This window comes from Ambystoma mexicanum, chromosome 6q (assembly GCF_040938575.1).
Source record: "Ambystoma mexicanum isolate Mex_15411 chromosome 6q, UKY_AmexF1_1, whole genome shotgun sequence".
In the NCBI taxonomy this organism is placed as follows: Eukaryota; Metazoa; Chordata; class Amphibia; order Caudata; family Ambystomatidae; genus Ambystoma; species Ambystoma mexicanum.
The window spans coordinates 877962646-877987993 of NC_090937.1; the positions used below are offsets into that span (position 1 = coordinate 877962646).

Genomic DNA, 25348 nt, shown 5'->3' on the forward strand with positions numbered 1-25348 from the left:
AAGCCTCCACGGCCATCACAGCCATAAAGTCCGAAGTTGTCCTCCTGAAGAGGAAAGTCACCTTTTTGGAGGAAAAGGCGGAGGAGGCCGAAGGTCGGGCCAGACGGAGCAACATCAGGATCCTGGGGGTCCCGGAGGGGAACGAGGGAGTAAATACCACATCCTTCGTCGAAACCCTTCTGCTACAAGAAATAGGGGCCGGCAAATTGACCCAGGGATTCTCTGTCGAAAGGGCCCACAGATCCCTTCAGAGGCGCCCTCCCCCCGGATCGCACCCCAGACCCATAATCGCTAAGATACTGAACTTTCAGGACAGAGAAACTATCTTACGGCGATCCAGGGAGGGGGGCCCCATCGAGCGAGGAGACTCCAAAATCTCCATTTATCCGGACTACACGCAGAAGGTACAAAGAGAGCGGAACTCATTTGTCCCGATAAAAGCCCGGCTCCGACAACTGAACCTAAAATATAGACTACTTTATCCATCGCGCCTAAGGGTTGTCTACAAGGAGAGAGTGGTATTTCTCGAGAACCCAGATGCGGCCAACATGTGGCTTGAGGATAATAACCTGGCGGATGGCAAGGACAACTCACAGACTGAGACCTAACCCCCCAGCGACCCCCATGTAAGAAACATCGCACGTGAGACCGGAATACAGAAGATAATCCAACTACAGTTTTTTCACTTGGAAACGGCCTCGTTCGGCTCTGCCGCCAGGCCCTTGCCCCACCCCCAGCGTAGTATTTACCCGGTCTGGGCACCCGCCTGACCCAGCTCGCGCCCGACTCCCGGATGGGCTCCGACGGCTCGAGAGCGCCTGAGCACCGCGACAATGTTGTAGTTGCTGGGCGCACCAGTTTAAGTTTTGTTGTTAGTTTTATTAGTTGTACAGTCTTCATGCCTCTTTTGCCAACGCAGACCGAGATGGGTCTGGGACATGACACCGATGAACGAAATGCAGTGGTATCCCCCCTGCAGCCCACCCGAACAAGACTAAAGTGGAGTCGGACCCCAGAGTCCCACACCAAATCTGAAACTCGAACCGGATGGCGGCACAGCTTACTGTAATGACCTGGAATGTGCGGGGCATGGGCTCATACCTCAGGCGCAATCGTATACAGTCCTACCTCAGGAGGAAGAAAATCTCCATTGCACTCCTTCAAGAGACTCACCTCACGACGGAGGCCATGTCTAAAATTGCAGACCGATGGGCTGGGACTGTTAGAGGGTCCCCCTACTCTAAATACGCCAGAGGGGTGCTAATATGGATAAGCCCGGACGTCCCCTTCCAGATGGAGGGAAGTGAACAAGATAAAGAAGGGAGATTCACAGCGATTTGGGGCACATTGGAACAAACCCCAGTCTGCTTCATCAACTCTTACTTCCCTCATCACGGGATATCGGCGTACCTCGCCACATTGATAACGAAGCTGACTCGGTACCGGGACCGCACCTTCATATGGGGAGGGGACTTCAACTGTGTTGCTGACACGAGTGCAGACAGATCGCTGCCCCCCCCACGCCCGAGCAGCCTCACATCCGGTGCCTTGAGGGAAACTCTGGAGCAACTCAACTTAGTGGACATCTGGAGGGAACACCATCCGACCGACAGGTCCTACTCCCACTACTCAGCTCCACACGGAGTTCACACAAGAATTGACTATCTGTTCATCAATAAGGAACTTACCCCACACATAGCAACCACAGAATACCTGGGGCGGACGATCTCCGACCACTCCCCACTGACCATGTTATGGCAAATGAGAGGCCCCAGACCCCCGATCCCCATGTGGAGGATGCCGACCGCGGCACTTGCGGACCTCGAGTTCAGGGAAACCCTTGCCGAAAAATTGGAAGAATACTTGGAGAACAACATCGGTTCGGTCCCCTCCTGGGGCACATTATGGGAAGCAATGAAGGTGGTGACCAGAGGCGAAATCATATCGAGAGCCGGCGGAACTCGCAGGCAGTTGCGGAGAACCCTGGAAGCACAGGAAGCTGAGATCTCCCGACTGGAGTCCACATGCGACAACTCTATGGAGACAGAGACCAAGCTGAAGGAAGCCCGCACAGAATGTCAGCAGGCATGGGAAAGACTGGAAAAATTTGATTTCGCCACGCACACCGCCAGATCTCATAAAGAATCGGACAAACCGGGAAGACTACTAGCATGGCTCTGCAAACGGGAACACCCCAAACATCTCCCAGTGGAGATACGGGACGCTAATGGGTCATCCCACTCGACTCAGCTAGGGATCAATGAAGCCTTTGCTAAATTCTACACAGAACTGTATACCCACAAGACCCAGATTCCTGCTGCAGACATCATAGACACACTCGAGGAGATAGAACTTCCCCACATTTCGCTCGAGCAGAGAGAGGAGCTGGAAACCGAGATCACTCTTGAGGACGTTCAAGGGGCAATCAGGTCCCTCTCCAACAACAAAGCCCCTGGCAGTGACGGCCTCCCACCTGAGTTCTATAAAGCGTATGAGTCCATCCTTGCCCCAGTTCTCCACGAGGTCTACCAGGAGGCACACACGGATGGGATTCTCCCCAACACCATGAAGGAAACCATAATAGTCCCCATGCTCAAGCCACACAAATCGCCCACCGACTGTGAGTCCTATCGCCCTCTGGCTATGCTAAACTACGATGCCAAGATCCTCACATCCATATTGGCCCGCAAGCTAGCCAGGGTGGTGGGTTCCATCGTTCACGAAGATCAGAACGGATTCGTTCCTGGGCGCAACACCACTGCTAACCTCCGGAGGTTGCAGCATGTAATGGCCGAAACATATGACAGGGACGAGGACCTGGCGGTGTTGTCGCTCGACGCCATCAAGGCCTTCGACTCCATATACTGGGAGTGGATCAGGGAGGTCCTGAGAAGATTTGGCTTTGGAGGGGGCTTCATCAGGTGGGTTGAGGTCCTCTACAATTCCCCGACGGCGAGAGTAAGAACGGGAAGAGTGGTTTCAGCGGCTTGGGATATACAAAGGGGAACAAGGCAGGGCTGCCCGTTATCACCCATGCTGTACATACTGGGCCTGGAACCGATTGCATTATACTTCAGGCAGCAGCTTTTCGATGCTGGCATTAAGGTGGGCAATGCACACCACATAATATCCTTGTATGCAGACGACGTCCTTCTTTACCTAAGCTCCCCCGAAGTTAACGCGCCAACCGCGTTGGAGATACTGGACAACTATGCGAAGTACTCAGGGATCCGCTTTAGTAGGAATAAGTCCTCTGCCTTCCCCTTGGCGGGCTTACGCAACATTCCGGAAAACAATCTCCCAGAGATAGGAATAAGCTGGCAACTGGTCCAGTTCCGTTATTTGGGGATCAACATAAGCCACACCCCGCTACTCATGCATGAACACAACACCGAGGCCGCCATCACGAGTCTCCGAAGTTCTATAAAGTTTTGGTCCAAGCTCCCATTGGCCATGGTGGGCAGGGCAGCGATTGTCAAGATGATCGTACTCCCCCGATTCCTGTATTTCTTCGTAAACATTTGCCATTACATTAGACCGTCCTTCTTCAAGAAGCTGGAGGCCATCATCAGGGACTTCCTTTGGGGCCCACACAGGCATAAACTGTCGCTGTCCGTCCTCTCTCTCCCACACAAAGATGGCGGAATAAAGTTACCGGATCTCCAGTTGTACTACCTGGCTGCCCAGCTGAGTCACATAACGAGATGGCTCTCGGATGAGCCTTCAGCAGAGACCGAACTGCTGAGGCAACCCTTGGACAATGTGATCCCCAAGGAGATCCTATGGCACCCTACATGGCAACCCCCGGTCCCCTCCATGGTGATTGACCTGGGAAGAAAGATATGGGCCAGGTCCTGCTGCATCAGGCGAATACGACACCCATACTCTCCGGACAATCCCATCCTAGCAGACACCTGTCGAACGGCTGCAGACATCTCTACGGCAAGGAGGTGGGAAGAGGCCGGCATTTACACATGGAGCGACATGTATGAGGAGGGAGAATTCAGGGATTTCGAATCTCTTAAGGCTGCCGATGGAATTCCCCCGGGCCAGTTCCTCTGGTACCATCGCCTCAAACAAACTGCCAAGAAACAATGGACCGGATGGCCGGAGGAGCCCTCCCCTGACCCTCTGCTACAAGAGATGCATGACCTCTCGGACGGCTGGAGACCTGTCTCCAGGCTTTACAGCAGACTATGTGATAAAACCAACCCTAAATGCGAAGATCTGAGGACAAAATGGGAGGCGGACCTTGAGACCCCGATTTCAGATAAAGAATGGGAAAGAGCGCTGATATTTCCCAAAAAAGTATCCAGGAACACCAGGTTTGGCCAGATCCAATTGAACGTTCTTTACAGGACATACATGACCCCACATAGGGTTGCCTCCTTCAATAAGACATCCTCCCCTGCATGCCCCTGGTGCGGGAATGATAAAGCAGATGTGATTCACATGTTCTGGACCTGCACCAAGGCGATGGCACTGTGGTCCAAGGCCAAACAGACCTGCATGGACGCCGGAATGACAAGATACGAATGGACTCCTGGCGAGTGCCTCCTGGGGACCTACCCCAGACCTAGCAAATCCAAGCACGCTGTTAAATTAATGGACATCTCATGTATCCTGGCTAAAAGAACAATAGCGATGGCCTGGAAGACGCCGTCGGGCCCCAGGCAAGAGAGATGGCTCAAAGAACTCGAGAGATGGACAACAGCTGAAACCAGGGCCTGGCAGGAAGGAATCACGAACAGTGGCGAAACCGAAGGTGGCACTTTGGAATCATGGAAGGCCCTCCTCAGAGACATACGCTTCAGCGCTGACTACAAACCCCCCTGAAGTCCCACACCACTGCATTGACACTGCTCGGATGCCGGCATTGGTGGAACCACCCCTGTGTTTGACCCCTCTTGCTTCCTGAAACTTTGGGTCATTGCCCCTAACCCACCCGTCCACTGTAAGTTTGCTACAACATGAAGACTGTTGTTGATTTGTTTGTTCCCCCCCCCTTGTTTCCCCCTCACCGTCTCCTCCCCAGTTCAAACCAATGTTGATTTCTTGTTGTATTGCACGTTTTCTTTTTCTTTTTTCTATCAAAACCAATAAAATACGTTTTAAAAAAAATCAGTTCCGTTTCTGATCTGTCTTTCGTAGTAGTAACCAATCACTGGTCTCTGCGTCATACTGACCACAGCCAATGACTGCCCTCTACCTAAGCACCGCCTCTGGCAGCCATCTTCAGATTTGGAAGCACGTGAAGTGGCAGTATGACCAAGTGAAGAGCCGCAGAGGGGTAGGCGGGAGGGTTCGCATGTGAATCCATGCCAGACCCATGCTGGAGAACAACAGTTACAGGTAAGTAACTTGTTCCTTCTCCAGCATGGGGTCTGGCATGGATTCACATGCTCATGAATAAAGACTACATAGCAGTACACACATGCACAACCACGGGAGGTGGCAAAGGCTCAACATTAAGCATTACATCAAACTCAACATTAAGCATCTTACCTCCTCACCAGGCTCACCTCAGGCGAACAGGTTGCGCAGCACTGCTTGGCCGACCCTGGACTCCTCCCTGGAATCCCGATCGACGCAGTAGAATTTCGTGAAGGTGTGCGTCGACCTCCACGTAGCAGCCCTGCATATGTCCAGCAGGGGCACACCAGAAAGGAACGCCGTGGTAGCTGCGATCGCTCTGGTGGAATGGGCTCCCGGACGGCCAGGCAGCGGTCGGTTTGCCAACCGATGACAGTACATGATACAGCCGGAGAGCCATCTGGAAATGGAAGCCTTCGAGAGAGCCTTCCCCTGATTGACAGGTCCAAAATTCACAAAGAGTTGTGACGTCTTTCGAAAACACTTCGTGCGGTCCACGTAGAACTTCAGCGCTCTAGCCACATCCAGCGAGTGCAAAGTCCTCTCAGCCGGCGACGAAGGCGACGGGAAGAACACAGGCAACACCAAGGGTTCGTTGAGATGGAAGTCCGACGGTACCTTGGGCATGAAGGAGGGGTGCGTCCTGAGCACTACCCTCGTGTCGTGAAAAGTCAAGTACGGGGCCTTGCAGGAAAGGGCCTGGATCTCTCCCACCCGCCGTGCGGAGGTGATGGCCACAAGAAACGCTGTTTTCCACGACAGAAACTTCAACAGGGCCGAGTGCAGAGGCTCGAACGGAGGTCCCATGAGCTTGGTCAGCACCACGTTGAGCTCCCACGCCGGGGCCGGCGCCTTCACCGGCGGGAACGATCTGAACAGTCCCTTCATGAACTCTTTCACCAGACGATGAGACCACAAGGACGTCCGGCCCGTGGTTCTGGTGTATTGGGAGATCGTAGCAAGATGAATCTTGATGGACGCGTGTGCCAGTCCAGCTTTGGCCAGCGTCAGCAGGTACGGCAGTACTTGGGGAGCCGTAATCCGTAGAGGGTTAATCTTCTGTGCGTGGCACCAGACAGAGAACCTCTTCCATTTGTGTCCGTAGCATTTAAGAGTTGAGGACGCCCTGGCCTTTGCAAGAACCTCTCTGCAGTCGGCCGGTATGTCGTATCCTCCAAACTCTAGCGCTGCAGGAGCCAGGCCTGCAAGTTCAGCGATTTCGGGTCGTGGTAGAGGATGGCGCCTCCTTGCCTGGAGAGTAGATCTGCGTCTACCGGCAGCTTGATTGGCGGGGACGCTGACAAGTCCAGAAGGTCTGGGAACCATATCTGCCTCGGCCACGCAGGTGCGACGAGGATCATCCTGCACCGTGACCTCTTGAGCTGGTTGATGAGCCGGATTAGCAGTGACAAAGGAGGGAAGCGTAGAGGAACAGGCCCTCCCAGGGGAACGAGAAAGCATCGCCCATGCTCCTCGCCTGGGGAAACCTGCTGGCGAACCTCAGGCACTTGGAGTTCGTCGCTGTCGCGAACAGGTTGATCTGGGGTGTGCCCCACCGTCGGAAGAGGCGATCCACTAGATCCTGCCGTAGCTCCCACTCGTGGCACGAGCGCAGCTCCCTGCTGAGTGAGTCGCGATGGTGTTTTTTATCCCTGCCAGATGAAACGGCACCAGAACTATCCTTTGGGCGACGGCCCGATGCCACAGGTCCTGCGCCTCCTTGGACAGTGCCGGGGACCTGGTTCCGCCCGGTTTCCTGATGTAAAACATGGTGGTGGTGTTGTCGGTGAAGATCCTCACCACCTTGCCCTTGAGGGACGGAAGGAAGGACCTGAGGGCCCAAAACACTGCACGGAGCTCCAGGACGTTGATATGTAGGGATTTCTCTGTCGGGAGCCAAAGGCCTCTTGCGTGCAGATTTTCGGTGTGCGCTCCCCACCCTTCCAGGGAGGCATCCGTGGTCACTGTCTCCTGGTGGGATGGGGTCTGGAAGTCCATGCCCGCCGTCAGATGCGCGCGGGTGCCCCACCACCGGATCGCTCGTCGGAAACTCTCGTCGAGTGTGATCCTTTCCTCGAAACTGCCCGTCGTTTGGATCCAGCGCGCGTCCAGGAACTCCTGCAACGGGCGCATCCGGAGCCTGCACATGGGAATGAGGTAGATGCAGGAAGACATCATTCCGAGGAGGGACTTGATGGACCTCACCTTGGCCGCGTCGGCCACCAACATCCGCTGCACCTTGCCCAGGATGGTCCTGGTCCTCTCCTCCGACGGGGAGGCCAGAAGGGACACTGTGTTGAGTCTCGCTCCCAGAAACAGAGCGTCTTGCGCGGGTACCAGGTGGGATTTGGCGTAGTTCACGGAGAATCCCAGGTCCGTGAGAAGTTGGACGGTCCTTGCCGTGTGAACCACGGCGAGCTCCCTCGTCTTGGCTCGGATGAGCCAGTCGTCCAGGTAGGGGTAGACGTGGATCCCGAGGCACTTGGTGAACACCCTGGGTGCCGACCGTAGACCAAAGGGGAGGGCTTTGAACTGGTAATGACGCCCTTGGACCACAAACCTGAGGAATTTTCGGTGCCCCTTTAGGATGGGAATATGGAAGTAAGCATCCTCCAAATCCAACGACGACAGGAAGTCTCCTTCCTCCAGCTGACCCAGGACGTGCTGGAGGGTGACCATCCGGAACTTTTGCGCCTTGATGAACTTGTTCAGACGTCGCAGGTCCAGGATGGGGCGCCATCCCCCCCCGTCTTCTTCTTCACGAGGAAGTATCTCGAGTACACTCCGGAGCCCCGAAGCCTCTTTGGGACGAGTTCGATGGCGCCCTTCCTGAGCATCGCCTTTACCTCCAGGAGAAGTTGAGAGACGTGAAGTTCTTTCCTGGCCACGGGGGGGACGCGCGGACACCTTCTTTGAAACTCGAGCGCGTGGCCCCAGGCCAAGGCGTCCAGCACCCAACGGTCGGTGGAGATGGACTCCCACACGCTGACGAAGCTCGCCAGCCGGCCTCCCACCGGGGTGCTTCGGTGGGGGCCCCACCCCACGGCCGGTTCAATCCTGCTTCGACGAGGCTTTGCCGCCTTGACCTCCTTGGCGACGACGGCGGGGTCCGCCAGACTTGCCTCGTCCTCTGTAGGCCTCCTGAGCCGACGAGCGGGCCGCTTGACGGTAGGTGGAGAAACCGCCGCCGGAACTTTTGGAGGCGCCCTTGCCTCCGCTGCTCCGAAAGGGCGTCCGTCGTTGTTGCAGAACTCCAAGGGCCCGGGCCGTCTCGGTGTCCGCTTTAATGGCCTGAAGGGAATCGTCCACTGTTTTCCCAAACAGGTTGTTCCCATCGAAGGGCATGTCCAGGACTCTGGTCTGAACGTCTTGACGGAAGTCCGTAGCCTTGAGCCATCCACGCCGCCTAAGGCAAACGCCATTGCCCAACTGGCGGAACCCAGTGTCGGCGATGTCCGTCGCAACGGTAATGGCGTGGTCCGAAGCCACCTCACCTTCCTGCAGGATCTCCAGGGCCTCTGCCCTCTTGTCGTCCGGCAAGAAGTCCAGCAGGGGAGCCAGTTTGTACCAGAGCTCCCTGTCATAGCAGGCCACGATAGCCAAGGCGTTGGCCGCTTTAATCGTCGTCGCCGCAGACGAGATGACTCTGCGTCCCATAGCGTCCAATTTCTTTCCCTCACCGTCTGGTGGGTAAGTCTATGTGGAGGCCGCACCCCCCCCCCCGCTTTTTTCCTGGCCGCCACGGAGACGACGGAGTCTGGGGTAGGCTGCGCCCGGAGGCACAGGGGGGCCATGTCCGGGACCCGGTACTTCTTCTCGTACCGGTCTCTTCTAGCTGGCGTCGTGGAAGGGTTCTTGAGGAGGGTGAGGCCCTCATCCCAAATGTCGTCCAATAGAGGCACTGCGAGGACCGTCTTCCTCTTGGCCTTGCGCCGCTGATAAAGGAAACCTTCCTTCTTCTCCTCAGGGCCGAGTTGGAAAAGCTCGGATGCCCTGGTGATCATGGAGTGGAACGATCCAATCTCGTCGGGCGGAGAAGCCCTGGTGGGAGGCGACGACGGTACATCCTCGTCGTATACCTCGTCGTCCGTACCCGTCGCTGCCGTGTCAGTCCCCGTATCATCCCCTCGGGTGGACGGGGAGGAGGGCTGGAAGGGGCGCGACGGCTGAAAAGGAGGCGGAGGGTGGATCCTTCTTTTCTTGGTAGGGGGAACACCAGAAGGTCCCGGTTCTGGGTCCCCCGACGGGAGTGGTTCCGTCGGCAACGGTAGTCTCGTCCTTATCTCTGAGCATAAGGACTGTATAGCCAACAAAATGGCCACTGAGTTGTCTCGCGGCGCTGGCAGAGGGGAATCCGACGGGCGATCAGGGGCCCCGTCGGTACCCTCGACGATGTCGTCGTCACCTGCGTCGGGATCCATCCCGACGGGCCGGTCATCTTCCACGCCGAGGCCGTGGCTTAAGACCTCGACCAGCTCCTCCTCCGAGGTTGAGGCCGAATCTACGACGACGCCCTGCCCCCCCTTTTTCTTCCCCACGGGGGATTTCACGGGGGTCCTATCGATGGGCACAAAAGAGGACTCCCTCCGAGGTGGCAGGGAGACTCTGAGCCCCGAGGTCGCCACCACTGGTGTAGCCTCCACAGGCTGAGCCAGGGCCGCCGCGACAGTTTCGATAGAGGGCTTGGCCGGATGGATTAAGGCCTTCACCACCTTAGGTGCGCTCACCGCCTTATCCTTGAAGGGGGGGGGCACTGCCTCGCTCCCCCTCCGCCTTCGAGCTCGACCGGGGCCTCTCCAGGAGCTTCGCCGGGTGCTCGGCCTTTCTCTTACCCGACCCAGAGCGTTGGCTCGTGGTTGATGGTGCCGGGGAGGGTGCGCCCTGCCTGGCGCCCGTAGAGCCCGACCGTTCGGCGCTCCCGGTGCCAGCGGACTCGCGGTGCTTGGCCTTATGTTGGACCCCCGTCGCCGGGGCGTCCTCAAAGGTCTTAGAAGACCGCTCGGATTTCTTCCTCTTCTTCTCGCCGGACGGGCTCTTCCCTCCCAGCCAGTTGGCGAGACGTTGATGGCGGTCCTTCATGGTCCGCTCCGACATGTTGCCGCAAAACGCACAGTCCTTCTCCACGTGCGTCTTGTCCTCATGTAGGCAGTAAAGACAAAAAGAGTGTTCGTCCTCCTTGAAGACGTTCTGCAGCTGGCATCCAGGGCAGACCCTGAACAGCTTTCCGGGTGTCGAGCTTCCCTTCTCCTGGGCCATGACCGGGCCTGAGAAACTTCTGGAGTCCTCCAAAAGCGTAGCTCGACGAAATCTTCACCCTTGCGGGGCGCAGACGAATCCGACACGGGTCCCCGTTGATCGGATGGAGAATCGGTGGAGCTTGAGGCTCTTTTGACCGAAAAAACGAAGTTTTTGAGAAAAAACGTGAAAAAATAGCACTAACGCTCGAGAGGATCCCAACACATGAACGTGCGGTAAAAATCTGAAGATGGCTGCCAGAGGCGGTGCTTAGGTAGAGGGCAGTCATTGGCTGTGGTCAGTATGACGCAGAGACCAGTGATTGGTTACTACTACGAAAGACAGATCAGAAACGAAACTGATACTGGTTTTTTCTTTACCGAGGATTCCCAGCCTGACGACGGGGAATATTCATGAGCATGTGAATCCATGCCAGACCCCATGCTGGAGAATATGTTTTTTTGTGTGGTCAGCAGAACAGGCCTAAGAACATTTGGGGCCCTCTTTTGGCCTACTTATGATCTTAATGCCCGGAGTCGGACTCTGCGGAAATTAGGGCCTGCACTGTAGGTAATGATCCTGTATCCAAACCAAGCTGAAGTACGAATCACCATGCCAAAGTGTGCCCCAGGATTATGCCCTACCCTGCACGATACACAAGATCAGAGGAATCCTGCTGCTTGTGTGTTGACATTTTGCATATACCGTGCCTCTGTCCTGTAACTCATTATAATAATGTTTTGTTGAATGTCTTGAGATGGGAATCAATCAATAAAGAAAGTTGTTTGAAATAAAAGACTTCCTCAGAAACACTAGTTACCAGAGTACCACTTGAGGAGGGTTCATGTGCCCTGGGAGGAAGTTGTGGGCCTTCCTCAAGTAGATCAAAGAGAGTGCCTCTTGGGCATTGACCTACATGGCAGTGGTGGAGTCAGCCGGGCAAGACAGCTAATTCATATCAGCCCTGTCCTAGCTGAGTACTGCTCACAAAACAGACACCAGCAGGATGTCTAAATACTGTGGCGGTAGAATGGTGTCAACGCAGTAGCCACAATACCATAACATGGCATGGCTTATATTTACATTTTAATGTGCTACCAGGCTGACTAGGGTACACAATTATGTTCTGACCAGAAGTGCAGAAGATTAAATAGCTACATCTGCCTGTTGGAACATTGTGTTCCAGTAGCTGTCAGAAATAATGCCCACGTGACCTTTGAACGTGCCCTGCTGCCAGTGCAAAGCAGTAGCTGGAGATGCAAGGAATCTGGTGGCAGCAAAGATACATAAAAGCACTATGCTTTTGGCATGGTGCATTATAAAAAAAGGGATGAGAGGTCTGGTTAGCAGCCCAATATTTCACAAGCCTAATTATCTGCATCATTTTATTATTAAAAATAAAAAAGGTAAGGCTTTCACTAACTTGCAGATGGCATTCTATCACACGCAGTCAGACACTCTACTAAAAGTACTAGTATTAACAAGCGACTAAACTGCCAAAATAAGAAATCCCTACAATTTACTGAACCACAACATCTACCGCCTATCCCTGCAATTACTCTGCTAAGGGTGAGAATGTGTGTCCTTTTCTGCATAGGAATGCATAACATCTCAGCACATGAGGGGTTTTAAACAAGGAATTCTGAACACATGCATTCAAGCACAACCAGCCCCATCTATCCTGTTCCTCCCAATTCAATTCCCCATTAGTAGTTTTTCCTTCTTCACTTACACCTTTCCAGCACTTGATATGACCACAGACTTCGGTTTGAAAGCCTAAAGCAGGGAGAATACCCAGGTCTCTAAGCAGGCCCCAGCAACAGAAAACTGTACAGAAGTTAACTGCCACAGTATAAATGCTTGTTAAATTACAGAACTATTGCCTCCATTCAACATTCCAACATGCTCAGGGATCACTGCAGGTATCTGTGCACTTGATACACTTTGGGTAATGGTATCTTGAACTAAATTGCTTAGTTTGTGCACTTGATACACTTTGGGTAATGGTATCTTGAACTAAATTGCTTAGTTAGTAAACCACATATATCTAACCGCAACAGTTCAGTTCTTTCCCCAACCTCATACCTTTTGTTATTGTAAGGTCTGTTTTCACAGATTTCAGGTGACAAATAGTATGGTGTTCCTATGCAAGTGCGAGCCAGCTCAACAGTACTAGAAGAAAGGAGAGGCAAAAGAAAAACTGGTTGAGCAACACTACACTCATATTATAACGGCATATGCAATCAAAATGATTTCAAGGTACTTTAAGACTGGGTCAAACTTGCCACAAAAAATTGATAGGTAATATAAAGTACATTATGCAGCTACTCACCTATTAAGGACTCTGGCAATTCCAAAGTCCCCCAACTGAACAGTTCCATTTTTGGTTAAAAAGATATTCTAAATACAAAACAAAAAAGAAGTATGAAAACATATCTGAATTATATAAATTGGAAATGTAGTACTGAAACTTCCCCAAGAGTACCAGAGCTTGTTATTCCAAAGTAGTTGCAACAAAACTCCAGGATATCATTTGTCCTTTTTATTATCCGTCAATGTGTCTGTCCTTTTGTCTATTTGTTATTAGTAATAGTTTTGTGTTACCATTCTACTTGTAAAACAATCAAAGGCGTTAAAAACAGAATAAACAAAAGGACTAATATTATCTGAAATTGTTCTCGTTATGACGTTCATTCATCAGCCGTTTATTTTTCGTAGCAGTTTTTGCCAATTTTGTGCCTGAAAAATATCTTTGTTTTTTTTTTAATTGGGCTAGGGGTCCCCCCTCCACTATTATCTATCCCTTATACACTATCCCACCCTAGCCCTTATATGCCCCCCACCCATATTTTTCGAAGATTTTGTTTCGGAAAAACATTTTCATAAAAAGTGTTGCAGAAAAAAAAATGGCCGATGAATGAATGTCATACCATTTAGGATATACAAGATTATAAATAAAAAAAAAGGAAAAAAAAGAATTTCAGCACAACGGGAGAGGTGCACTCTTCAATCTTGTTCATAAGAAAAGAAGTCATTTCAAATTGGCCATTTGCATGGGTTTTATTTTAGGAGAACGGGAGAATGCATATTCACAGAGATGGTGAGCTTATATACCAATATCCCTCATACAGAGGGTACTGACAGAGTTCAAAAAGCTCTTAAGACAAGTTTAGACTGTGTTCATCACAAGTTAATTACACTGTTGGGCACATCCCTTCAAAATACCCGTATTAGACAGAATACAACATTTTACCAACTAAAAAAGTGCTTCTATGGGCGCAGGATTTGAGCCTATTCATACAAATCTTGAGATGGAATGGACTAAGGACCCTTTCGCCTGTCCTTAGGAAGAGTGGACAATTGGAAGAGACAGCAGCCTGATCAAGTGGTGCTTGCAAAGATCCCAAGTTTTACATTGCAGACATAATATTAGCCATTAGCTGTTACAAATGGAAGCAATTTGTGAGTGTGGCAGTGATGAGGGTAACATGTCACTGACATAAGAAAATTGAGGATTTTGATGCATTCAAGAATACCCCTGAGCCGGGGGGGGGGTCAGTATCCTAAGCAGAGTGGCAGTAGGACAGCAGAGGGCTGCTACCATCTGAATTATTATTATTAAAGTATTTATTGAGCGAGGACCCAGCTTCCGGAAACAACAGAGTGCTTTACAATCATAGGGGGAAGAATAAGGTTAGGGAGCACAGAAACAAGGGAGTATGGATCTAACAACATGGGTGGGGGGTGGCAATTGTCTGCAATGGGTCTACAAGTAACCAGGGGAGGAAACAGTGGGGATCAGATCACCTAGTCTCAGGTAAATTGGGGTGTGGACGGTGTATGGACCTAGGTTTTAGAGAGGAGCCATTCCTTGAAGATGAGGGTCTTGAGCTCCACCCTGAACTGCAGAAGCGAGGGGGCGAGTCAGATGTTGATGGGGAGCATGTTCCAGAGTCTTGGGGCATAGACAGCGAAGACCTGTCTTTTGTTTTTTACTTCCTGCACTGGCAGAGTTCAGGCCTGCACATGTCTTTACTTCTGGTGGATTGTAGGCCTCTGGAGATGCCGAGTTTCTCAGTAAGGTAGATTGGGGACTTTGAAGTGACAGCCTTGTACATGATGCAGCAGGATTTGAAAATGATAAAGGCTTGTAGCGGGAGCCAGTGCAGTTTGATGAGGGTTGGGGTGATGTGGTCAAATTTACAGAGGCTTTGATCGGAAGGCATAACAAGACTGAAAACAATTCCACAGTGAAGGCTGCACTCTAGAGAATACTCTTGTTACAATTAAGAAATTCTGAAATATGACGCTCCAACTCACGTCCCCCGCACAACCTTTATACCCATAGAATCGACCCTCCGGAAACTTCTTTGGAGCAGGAAGCAGCCCAGCATTGCCCTTACAATCCTTCAACGGTCAGTCTGGAAGGGGGAAATGGGCATACCCTGTCTTAGGGCCTATTACTGGGCAGCTCAGCTGGGGGTACTGAACGACTGGCTTCACAGGGACCCTGGATTGCCACATATTGGGAATGAGATCAGATGTATGGGCGAGCAAACGCCCCCTCCGAGCACTGTATAGACCGGACAGTGCAGTGTCCGGCATGCCGGGGATGAGACGCTAAATCCGAACCGTATCGGTAGAGGCGCTCCAACACATTGGGTGGGGTGGGCAACCGACACTGGGCCAGTCCAGACAATGGTCCATTTTCCCAGATGGCGGATGTCATAAAGGACAGGCACCTGCTAACATTTGGGGCGATAAGGGAGGGGTTTGGTATACCCCCGGGAGATTTATACCAACACCTACAACTGACACACGCCCTCCGCGCCCAATTCCCGAGACTCGCAGACATTCCCAAGTGCTCTCCCCCCCCTCGAGGTGAATGTCCTCCAAGCCAGGATCCTGGTGAAACCCACATCAACATTCTACCAAGTGATTACAGCATTCGGGGACCAGGAACTAACCCACCTGCGGGAGAGGGTGAGAGGGTGGTTGGCCCTTTGGAATCAGAAGAATGGGTGGAAGCACTGATGTTTCCACGAGAAATCGACAGACAACAAACTCAAGCTTATGCAATATAAGATTTTGCACCAGACCTACCACTCCCAGGCCTCGAAGAAATGGGGAGTGGTGGATAATGCAGAATGTCTGAGATGCCATAGAGCGGAGGGAACCTTCTTCCACATGATATGGGAATGTGTGGTCATCTGAGATTTCTGGCGTAAATGTACCAGTGAAATCAGTGGGAGCCTAGACTCCCCGACCCAGCTGGAAACCAAGGTGGCACTACTGGGGACCTAGGGTGAGGTGAAGGGGACTACATGCTATATGCGAAAACGTTCCTTGCAGTAGCAATGGGACAGGTTAAGAGACTCATAGCCACTACGTGGGGGGCATCAGAGGGGCCGACCCTAAAACGGTGGACCAATGAAATGGACTGATGTGCGTCCCTGGAGAAACGCATATAACGTCAGGGGCTGACCAGGGAAATTCTTGAAGGTCTGGGGCAAATGGAATGGAATCGCATAACCCTGTGTGTGACAACCGAAGGTCCCGGTCTGTGGGGGGCAAATGCCACAGTGACAGACTCTGAATTCCTCCCGCCAGTGCTCCCTGCTTCTCCCTGCCATGTACTAGAGATGCCCACATGTGCCACCGCTGCGACCTGGTCTTGTTCATTTTGTTTTGTCTTACCTTCACTTTCAGAATGTTATGTAAAATGTTGGAAATCCCTATCCTTAATTGATGTAAACCAATAAAAATAAGTTATGAAAAAAAAAAGAAATTCTGTGATATGATACCAAAGACAACCACATACAATAATGTAAAAGAGACAAGAAATCAAGATGGAATTTTTTTTTAATCAAAACATTAGGCAGACCATACAGAAACAAAAATCACTGTATATCAGACTTTGCAGGGTCCTTCATCAGGGCAAGGTTTTCCACCTTAACTTCTTGTATATATTACATAATTCTGTGTGTTTATCTTTGGTATCATATCACAGAATTTCTTAATAATTGCAACAAGAGTATTCTCAATTAGAGTGCAGTCATCACTGTCAAATTGCGTGTGAGGGTCAGAAATGTGAGGTGGACCACGTTGTGAAGTTATCTCAACAAATTAGATATTTTATTTTCAAAGGCTGAATGATGGCCTGCGCTGTGGCTGTCTTAGTCGACGACAGTCGCTATACGTTTCCCTGAATGGCTGCTACCCTCTCTTCTGAGGGTGATGCCAGGCAAGACACCGTATTTAGCCAGGCGCCTAGTAACAGCGCATTCTGAGATGGTGTTAAGCAGGACTTAGGAAAGTTGATGGAGAATCCCAGATCCATCAGCAGCTGGACGGTCGTCGCCGTGTGTGGAACGGCCAACTCCGGCGAGCGGGCACGAATCAGCCAGTCGTCCATGTACGGGTATATGTATATGCCCTGTAGACGCAGATGGGCCACTACCGAAGCCAGATACTTCGGGAGTACCCTGGGGGACGACTTTGCGCCAAAGGGTAGAGCCTTGAACTGGTAGTGCTGTCCCTGCACTACGAAGCGTAGAAACCTTCGATGTTTCTTGTGAATGGGGACATAGAAATATGCATCCTCCAGGTCCAACAACATCATGAAGTCTCCTTTTTCCAGTTGGCCGAGCACATGCTGCAAAGTGACCATCCTCAACTTTTGGGACTTTAGATATTTGTTGAGGCACCGTAGGTCCCGGATGGGCGTCCAGGCGTCTGTCTTCTTTCTGACCGGAACATCTTTTGAATAGATTCCGCAGCCCTGGAGCCGTTGGGGAACAAGCGTTACCACCCCTTTTCGTATCATGGCCCGCACCTCTTCCAGGAGTTAAGGGATGTGCTGCTCCCGACGGGTAACCGGAGGGATCCGCGGACACCTGCGTTGAAACTCCAGAGTGTTTCCAGCAGTCATCTGTCGTGGTGATCTTCTTCCACTGACTGTCAGCCTGCCTGTACGAGTGGGGGCCCGACGTCCCGGCCGGTCCAGGCCTGATTCGGCACTGGCGTCCTGCCCCCCCAGGCGACGGCAACACTGTCCTCCACTATTGTAGGCCTAGGAAACCGCCCCTGTACATGTGCGACTTTCCCCTGGAGGAGAGAAAAGAAGAGCGATGCTGCTGGATTGTGCCCAGGGAACAGGTTATCTCTGTATCCGCTTTGATGGCCTGGAGGGATTCGTCAACGACCTTCCTAAATAAATTTTCTTCATCAAAGGGCATGTCCAGTACCTTCACTTGGACCTCCCGATGAAAATTTGTGGCCTTCATTCAGTCTTGGCGACGAAGGCAGACACCGTTACCCATTTGCTGGAACCTTGTGTCCGCGACGTCCAACACCACTGTGATGGCATAATCAGACGCTACCTCCCCTTCCTGGAAGAGAGCAATTGCCTCCATTCTCTGTGAGGAGCCTGAAGGTGTCTCCCTGACTTGTCCCTGTGGGTCTGTCATCCAGGTGGCCAGGACATGGCCATCACTATTGGATCCAGTTCCTCGGGGTGGACCAGTGAGGGAGGATAACTTGGATGGGGGGTGCTTGGGGAGTGGAGGTGGGACACTGACGAGTGAGACGCATTATCCCCCTTCTCATGACAACTTTCCCCAAACCTTCTACATAGGCTACACAAACACTTTACCTCCCCCCCTTTTGAATATTACGAAGGATAACGGACTAACACTGGAGCCACATACCTGACATGTCCCAACACCAGGGTCAGGCAAAGTCAGGCACTTGACGAGAACCGCACACACTGGACTGCCCTTTCCATTCCCCAAAGGGATAAAAGGTGGAGCACAAGAGCGCAATACGAGCAAGGCAGACTGCAAGATGCGAGAGCTAACTGAACATGGCAAACGGCTAATTGAACTGTGAACCATTAAAAGAGCTATTGATGAGAAAAGGGGGAAAACCAGCATCAGAGGAGTCCGGCACTGCGTGTGTGCTTTCTCAGGAAACTCTGGGCGATTTCCCGATTGTTAAAACTACCATTACCAGAAGGCCATGGGAAAGGCGAGAAGGGGGTCAAAGTGGTCATACAGGGGTCATGTAAAATCCTCTGTACAGTCGAAAGTCTTTGACCGACAGATTATTGTGACGCTAAGGGAAGTGAATCCTGCATCCTAAGAGTTGAATGAGAAAGGTACAAATGACAAGACTGGCAAGAGTAAACCCGAAGGAGGGATGCTGATAAAAAGGGGCAAAGTCTAAAGTCCAGAAATACAGTGTGTTGACAAGAGTGAATCCGGCCGAGGGATGTCCACAGTGAACGGTTTAAAAAGACGTTAGGATTTGTGAATGACACAAAGAAGATTGTGTTAAAAGCCACAGTGAACCAGCGGAGGGAGGACAACAATTGAGAAGGGTCTGAGCCTGGAAGAAGGCGACCCAGGGGTAGAAAAGGCATCACCCAACGTGTAAACAGAGAAGAACTTTTTGTTTATAATTTCGAATCCATCAGGCCCATGGCGGCAAGATACTTTTTGTAGAAAAGAGACTTAACAAATGAAGGCCCCGATTGCTGAGAGTGGAACTGTAGCTCGTGCTGGGGAAGCTCAAGCGTTTGCTGTGCTACACAGTCCTACCTTATCCCATGCTGAAAACGTGGGGAACTGGGACCCGAACCCCCCCCCCCCCCAAATACGGCATCCTGACTTATTTGTGAACACTTCCTTCTTTCTTAAGGACATTATCCCACACTTTTTGTATTTAGCGTAAGGACTGGCAAGTTTTTTTTTTTAGTTTTGGCCCTTTTGATTTGACAAGATGCTACTAGGACTACCTTATTATTATTTGATGGTCGTACCTTGCACCCATCTTAGAGTTAGGTTTAGAGAAGGCGTTTTCCAACCTACCTATACAGTTTAATAAATACCCTTGAACTGTGATCACTTGTGTCTGTCTTTACTGTTGCCACCATGAGTTCCATACATCTCTCATCATCGGGGAGGAACTCCAGAATAGTCCCCAACTTGTACCACAGCTCCCTGACGTACCTGGCTAGGATTACCAGTGCATTGGCCACCTTGATAGTGGATGCCACAGTGTAAATCAACACCTTTCCCAGGGCTTCCATCCTTTTCCCCCCTCGCTGTCCGGAGGGACCCAAGACTATGAGGATGGGTTGGCCGACTGTTTCCTTGCGGCCCACCGATGCCACTGAATCCGGAGATGGCTGCAACCTCAGCCACTTGGGTGCCTAGTCCGGCACCCGATACTTCTTCTCCAGCCTATCGGGTTTGGCTGGAGCCGTGCAAGTGTTCTTCATTAGGGCCAGGCTCTCTTCCCACACGTCGTCCAGAAGAGGCACCGCCATGAGTCTTATTCTTAGCCTCACGCCTCTGGTATAAGAAACCCTCCTCCTTGGTTTCCTCGGGAAGAAGCTGGAATAGCTCGGAGGCTCTGGAGTTCATGGAGTAAACCGATCCCACCTCATCTGGTGAGGACACCCTATGTGAAGCATCCAAATACTGAGACTCGCCGTCTGCTGCAACGATATCCTTGTCGTCATCCGTCGTTGTGGCTGTATCCGTCCCCGCGTCAGAGTCTGCTGGGGAGAAGGTGCCAGACATGGAGGTTGAAATGGGGGCATTGGATGACGCTTCCTCTTCTTTGCTGGAGGCTGATCGGGGATCTGCGGGACCACCGGAGCCAAGTCCGTGGGCCTCCTCCTATGGATCTCTGACACCAAGGTGTGCAGGCTCAACAGGATGTCCAAGAAAAAGTCCCTCGGCTAAGATGGCAAGGCTGGAAACCTATGCCAAGAGCCGTTGTCCTCTTCAACGTCCTTGTGGACTGTGAGTGGGTACTCCTCGTCTTGGTCATCCGTGGACGAGACCTCCATGAGCAAACTCGAGGACTCCCAGCACTGAAGCGTGCGGGAAAAATCTGAAGATGGCTGCTTGAGGAAGGGCTTAGGGAGAGGAGTGTCATTGGATGGGGGCATTATGATCCAGAGGACAGTGATTGGTTTGAAGGAGAAATACAGTCTAAGTGAAAGTGAAACTGTTTTCTTTTACCAAGGATTCCCAGCCTGACGATGGGGAATATTCATGAGCATGTGAATCCATGCCAAACCCCATGGTGGAGAAAAGACAATGTAACCACCTTGAAGAACTTTTATTTGAAAGAGCCCCTTTTGCCTTAATACCCGAGACATCCAGGGGAAGGGAACCATTCTCTGGATCCAAGGATTGTTTTGTTTGATTTATTTACTTGCTTTGAAACACGTTTTGTTAACCACACCTACATCACAGACACATTGCTTACACTCTTAGTTTTTCATGGTTAGTGTGAGGGTCAGATTAGTATGTTTTATAGTGTACAGTGTATATCATTTTGACGACGGGACAGACTGAAATTTAGTTTTGGTTTCCTAGGTAGGAAACTTCTCTTCGGGTTAGGGACAGAAAAGCCTTCATCCAACCCTTTTATTTTAATAAAAATATTGGATGTTGAAAATATTTAACAATTTTGTGTCTGCCTGTCATTTCTGACCCCTCACAGCTCTGAACACATCCTTTGATATCTGAATGTAACCTTAACCATCCCTTACTGATCAAACCAGTATCGCATCTATCACTGTACTGAAGATTCCAGCTGATAAAATACAGCCTGTAGCCTGCACTCTAGAGTAGAGAAGAGGTCTCCGAAGAAGGCATGCAGAACGTAATTTGAAACGAATGTCCCTGGTTCCCAGTTCAAGGTACCATTCAGTGTAAGGTACCACCCTCCTGCTTTGTCTGTTATATGGATTTTCTACAAAATAGGGGAAATCCCTTGATGGCAATAGGCCACTATACTCCCTTTTTTTACAAGTAGAAAAGAAAGTATTTAGAGAAGAGCCTTCACAGATTGGTATGCAGTAAGTGTGTTTCTTGAACACATGCTAGATCAGTTTGATATTCAAAAGGAGCTTAAACCGATGAATTTTCTGGCATGCTAAAACAAAAAACCTTATATAATAGCATTAAAGCATCAGTCGACTTACCTTGAAAACGCATTGAAAAAAAAATATAGTCTAGATAACCTTCATTCTAAACTCCCTCCACCAGTCACCCTCCCAGCCATAAGCACCCCTTAGTGATAGTATAGTGCCTGTGCTCCTACACGAGAATTTTAAAAACATCAACTAATCCATCCAAAAGGACAAACTAGAGCCTATTTGGTCCCGGTAAGGTGCCTTCGAAAGGAGACAGTACTAACGACAAGTACCCCAACCGTTGCTTCTAAAGTAAATTCCAACTCAAATTGCACCAAGTTACATGCTAAACTAGGTATGTGGAGGAAAAACTGAATAAGGCATGATCATATAAGTACCCCCCCTGTTACTCTACCATTGTGTGACAATATATTCTGTTTGTCATTACGCCATGTTCAAACCACCGTCTCCGGGATGGGGGCGTGGCATGAGCCCATGTGGTGAAGCAGTGATATCGAGGAGCTCCTGTCGTGATCCTGTAATGATCCTGCTGCTTCTGCAGTAACTGGAAAGCTAGCAGCACACAAGAACACCTGTTTGCAAGGCACGTTAATGCCCTGCTGGGGAGAGTTGTCCCGAGCTGAATCGGTGTGATTTTCCCCAAGAACGACGGTTCACAATACCAACCCGCGCAAAGGAAGATGGCGGCCAGAGCTGCCCTTCAGTAGAAGGATGAGGGGAGGAGGTGCGGCAGCGCCACGCGGCATAGCACGACCTGTGGACTGGTCGTGCGCAGAAGTGAACAGCGCTGGGGGCCGCTTGGAATACTGACTAGACGGCACTTGTGGAGCGTGTGCTGGGCAGGGGAGTACACAGCTGCTCTCTGCGCGCTGCCAGGCCCGTGTAGCGGGAGGCTTGACACCTGCAATTGCCCGCCTTGAGCTACGGCAGCTGAGTCGGACATTGGCGGCTAACTGAGCACTGCTCCCCCAACGTGGGCCAGACCGTGGCCAGGAAGGGGAGAAGTCATGGAAGCGGTCGCCTGTAGATGAAGGAGCAGCCTGAGAGAGAGCAGGTGAGGGAACGCTCAGCACTGCAATAGACCCGGCATGCCGGGGTAGGCATGGCAGGTGTCGGAGAAGGACCGCGCTGTTGCGCTGCTGATCCGTATAGCAACCTACCTGGAGATTTCCAGTCCCTGTGTGTGCCCGCTGAGCCTGAGCTGGCCGTCAGGTGAAAGGGGCTGTTGGCGGCCTGCCTTAACTGATGTGACCCTTCTTGGGCGAGCACTATGTGCCCCCAGGTGAGACAGTGGAGGCTGTGAATAGCAGCTTGAATGGCAGCCACAGCGGGTCTACTGCTTTCCCCTTCCCAAGAATCCCATTTGTTTGTGCTGCATTGTTTTCCTGCTGTCCTGGATTGATGGGCACTGTCCTTTTCGCATCCTGGAGCTTTTGTCACTGGAGTATCCTGGAAAAGGTGTCTTCTAGGTGTCTGGTCTCCTTCAACTGAAAGCAACGCATCCCAGCACCCTGCTCCCCACCGATTGGATGGGAGATCCCCTCACCGGTGGACATTATTGAGCGAACCAATCATCATAACGTGGTGTGAAGCCCGCAGAGCATGACTGAGAAGGTACTGCTGAAGACAAATGATTGCTGCTCTCAAATCGCATCGGACAGTGGAGGGTAGGGAGAGACTACTCTTTGAATGGTGCAGCGCCTGTCACAAGGCCTTTAGCTCACATCTGTGTATGCAATGGGTTGTGTTCACTTCTAACTCAGATGAAATAAATACTAGTGAAGCCAGACTTTAGGTTGTGACTCTCCTCTTTTAGAGCTCAAGTTATAAAGAGCACTTTTGCCACGCCAAGGGGAACAGTGAACTGTTACTGAGAGCAAGTCCCTTTTTTCATTTGGGTTGGAATAAATTGAGATACCTGCTGAGCTGTGGTGGGGCATTGACCTTTGGAGCCTGTCCTGTGCGGAGGAGGAGCACGATAGGAGTGGAGTAGATTGGCATTGCCATCCGTCCAATGCGACGACTGGGCCACGGGAGACCATACACAAGGAGTGCTTGATTTGAGTCGGGGATTGCTCAGCGAGCCTGATGGCCTGATGTGTATGCACCTAGGGCCTAGACCACTCACGTCGAGGGACACCTGCTAGCGCGCGGACAGAGGGGCAAGCAGGTACAGGTAAGCAGGTACAGGAAGTGAGGTGCTTTCTGGCTGATTGCCTTGGCCCTACTCAGCTGCCTCTTGAATTTGTAGACTAGCTATACAAGTGGTTGTACTGTGAGAATTGCACAGTGTTTTACCTTGATCTAACCTGAAATAATGTCCCTGACCAAAGGCAAAGCTAAATCTTCAATCATGGACTTGTTTGCCAATGCGGGTAAGACCTGCGAATCTTCACAAAATGTGCCGGCAGCGCAAGCAGAGATGTGTGTGTGTGGCTGGCGCAGGCTCTCAGGAAGACCTGGTTCTGGCTGCAATCGTGGCGTTGAGATCCTCACTAGAGATGAAAATCGATGAGATAAAGGTTCACATTCAACTGCTGCGACAGGATGTGTGAAAACTGGCTGAAAGGGATACATCAGACGAGACAGGAGCTCAAGGAAATGAGGGATACTACAAAAGACCTGCAGACCCAAGTTTGGGACCTGGAGAGAAGGAATAATGTCTTGGAGATGCAGGCTGAGGATGCCGAAGGGAGGGCCTGACGTAATAACATACGCTTGCTTCGACTCTCGGAAGGTCTTGAGGGCTCCGACCCTACTCAGTACGTAGAGAACCTATTGCAGCAGGAAATAGGCCCTGGAAACTTGTTGCAGGGCTCTGCAGTAGAGCACACTCACTGCTCGCTACAGTAGAGGGCCCCCGCCGGGTTCGCACCCCAGACCTCTCATTGCAAAGATTCTGCACTTCCGAGATAGGGAGGTGCTATTGAAACACGCCAGGGAAGGCGGTGAGATCCTGAGGGACAACTCTATAATCGCCTGACTACACACCGTTAGTGCAGAAAGCCAGGAACTCCTTTGTGCCTATCAAGACGCGACTGAGGATCCTAAACATTAAATACATGCTAATATATCCTTCCAGGCTCAAAATAATTTCCATGGGCAGGGCGCACTTCCTTGAGACGCCTGCAGCTGCTAATATGTGGCTGGAACACAACCTGGCCAGAGGTGATGAACCCAACAATTGACCCCATGGGCCTCATTGTTGAGTGCGGTCACACGAACTGGGCTGCTGTGACACCTAGGCAGTTAAGTAGAACTGCCTCTTGATAGGGGCCACTCGGTGGTGTCGGATGGGGTGTAGATTGGTGACTAAGTCCTGAAGGTCATTTTATAGAAGTGACGCCTCTGATATAACTATTGGAAACTCTGCTGTGCAGCCAACGCTGGCGGCATTGGCTTCCCCCACATAGCACCTAAACTCTTGAATGCCCTCCCCTACGCACTCCGAGCAGAACTCTCTTTGTACTCCTTTCACAAATCCCTCAAAACCAAACTATTCATATAACCCCACCCAACACTCGGCCTCCATGCTACTCTCGTCCGTCAAAACTCTAAGCTGTACTATAATGCCATTTCTATGTAACTCAAAGATTAACCGTAAATGCATATGTCAATGCGACTATTAAGCCTTCCTTTGTAACCAGCAATGTATACCTGTAACAGCGCCACGATGCCCTTGGGCTGATGTGTGCTTTAAAAATCCGAATAAATAAATAAGTAAATGAATATGGAATATATTACTGTTCGAACAAACACTCTTGCGTAAGATGGGAGCGACGT

General features: G+C 51.2%; 1 protein-coding gene across 4 annotated transcripts in view; it reads right to left on the reverse strand.

Annotated features, from left to right (window-relative positions):
- NEK1 (NIMA related kinase 1) overlaps positions 1-25348 on the reverse strand; it is a 2768493-nt gene that overhangs the window by 2349638 nt on the left and 393507 nt on the right. For all 4 annotated transcript variants that reach the window (XM_069631399.1, XM_069631400.1, XM_069631397.1 and 1 more), the window contains exons 5-6: positions 12941-13008; positions 12694-12780 (exon numbers count right to left, since the gene is read on the reverse strand). In XM_069631399.1, the coding sequence (XP_069487500.1) occupies positions 12694-12780; positions 12941-13008 (155 nt within the window). The remainder of the gene's footprint in view (positions 1-12693; positions 12781-12940; positions 13009-25348) is intronic.